Source organism: Arachis hypogaea, chromosome 19, assembly GCF_003086295.3.
Source record: "Arachis hypogaea cultivar Tifrunner chromosome 19, arahy.Tifrunner.gnm2.J5K5, whole genome shotgun sequence".
Taxonomy (NCBI): Eukaryota; Viridiplantae; Streptophyta; class Magnoliopsida; order Fabales; family Fabaceae; genus Arachis; species Arachis hypogaea.
This window is the reverse complement of record NC_092054.1, coordinates 148047103-148049338: the sequence shown is the minus strand read 5'-3', so window position 1 is coordinate 148049338 and position 2236 is coordinate 148047103. Positions and strand designations below refer to the sequence as shown.

The window sequence follows — 2236 nt, the reverse complement described above, 5'->3', positions numbered from 1 at the left end:
TACATGCATGGAGATTTGAACGTAAACCGTGGTAGGCAGCCACGGTTTACCCTTGGAGAATGCGAGCTAGAAACTGTTGGTGGTAGCCACGGTTTATGAATAAAATATTGTAGGCATAAAACCTCGTGGGCTACCACGGTTTATGCATGAGACACTATAAATATAGAATCCACTGTAAGTCATGGCGGATCAATTTGAGCCAAATCAAATTTTGTGAAGTTGGGTGGCTGAAAGAGAATCCGGGGAGCTTTGAGGTTTAGGGGCCGGTTTGAGGTTTTGAACCAGTTAGGTGGTGGACCGATGGAAGACGAAGCTCGCATGTACCGGTTAAATGGCGTTGCGCATGTGGCTGGATACATTGACCAAGAGGTTAGTTAAACAAGTTTATTATTATTATTATTATTATTATTATTATTGGGAGTTGTTAGTATTATTATTATTGTTGTTGTTAGTATGTTTATTCCTGTTGGTATTGTTAATTTTGTTATTGTGGTTATTATTAGAACTATTATTATTAGAAAAAATAGAAAACCAATGTGGGTGTATAATAGTTTTTTTTAATTATATTAGCTGTTATTAGTATTGGTCGTACGTTGAGGATTTTTTTATCCATATTTTGCAGCCTACTAGGGTTATTAGCGGTGTCAGGAGACAACAGAATATGCCTTTACACGACTGGATTATACTGTATCTGGAGACCGCAGGCTTGTATCACTTGGTTAGGCTGAACAGTCAGTGGTTCTGGGTTGATGAGCCTCTACTTAGCGCATTCATTGAGAGGTGGTGTCCTGAGACCCACACCTTTCACATGCCCTTTGGGGAGTGCACTATCACTTTGCAAGATGTGGCCTATCAGCTGGGTTTGCCCATCGATGGGGAGCCCGTTAGTGGGTGCCTGACTGACTTTGAGAATCTGATGGAAAACGGAAGACCTGCATGTGTGTGGTTTTGCGAGTTGTTTGGGGAGTTACCTCTGCAGATTAAAGTCAAGCAGATGATAGTGTGCTACACATGGTTCCATGAGAGGTTTCGGGTTCTCCTAGCAGATGCTAGTGAAGAGACCGTGCGTATATACGCGCGTGCCTATATTATGATGTTGTTGTCCTCTCAGCTGTTTGTAGACAAGAACGCAAATCGGATTCACCTTCGGTGGTTGCCTTATTTGGCATCGATGGATGACTTGAGTCGATATAGCTGGGGCTCGGCTGCACTGGCCTGGTTGTATAGATGTCTTTGTCGTGGGACAAACAGAAACGTTGTTAACTTGGCCGGGCCACTACAGCTTCTACAGTCTTGGATTTTCTGGAGGTTTCCCAGTTTGAGGCCTAGTAGTTTTGATGTGTTTGGGTTTCCGCTTGCATCCAGGTACGGTTTATTATTTTCGGTACAAAACTTGTTCGATTACATGTGTTGTTGTTCGTTATGACATGCTTTGAATGAAACTTGTAGGTGGGCAACATATCTACCGAGAAACGATACAATGGATCAAAGAGTGGTGGCTGCACGCCTTTCTTTAGATAGATTGCGTTTTCATGATGTGAGTCGTTTAGTTATTGCTCTTACAAGTAGTCGTTCGTGTTTACTCTTATGGTCTTACCTAACATTACCTTCTCCGATACAGTTCATGTGGGAGCCTTATTCTTCTCCCGAGGTTGTTGCTGTTGTTCATCCGGAGATACTAGTTGACGAGCACCGTAGGCTATGGACGGCAGTCACTAGCCTGATATATTTTGCTGCGATTGAGTGGCATCAGGTGGATAGGGTGATACCGTAGTTCGGCGGTGTTCAGCATCTCCCTCAGTTGGCTCTGAACATAGATTGGCTCCATGCGAAGGATGGAAGGGGTGGAGATCGATAGTTCCCCAGATATTATCAGGAGTGGCATTTACATTGGGAGAACCGGGTTGATTCAGTCATACCAGTCGATCGAGTAGCTGACCTCGGTCCATCAGCTGAGTACTTGGACTGGTGGTGCCATGTGGCCCACAGATTCCTATCCTCAGATGTTGCATTTCATGATCCGAGGCCGATTGTATTGACGAGGAGGCTCGTCACAGAGGGTCGTCGCAGCACCTCCCAGGGTGCAAGTTCCCGACAGACCGAACAACAGGCGAGTGGATCAGCGTCGGTGTATAGGCACACGTACCACCGATCGAGAGTGGCGATGGCTCGACAACCGTTTGGATGAGGACCTAGGTGGTGCTGATGATGGAGATGTTGTGGATCATCGTGTTCC

The 2236-nt window shown here is 45.3% G+C and overlaps 1 protein-coding gene across 1 annotated transcript; it reads left to right on the top strand.

The window, feature by feature from the left end:
• The first annotated feature begins 300 nt into the window (after positions 1-300).
• On the top strand, positions 301-1774 carry LOC140182397 (serine/threonine-protein phosphatase 7 long form homolog). Its single transcript, XM_072228589.1, has 3 exons — positions 301-369; positions 623-1365; positions 1450-1774. The coding sequence occupies exons 1-3, from the start codon at positions 301-303 to the stop codon at positions 1772-1774; spliced, it is 1137 nt and encodes a 378-aa protein (XP_072084690.1).
• The last annotated feature ends 462 nt before the right edge of the window (positions 1775-2236 follow it).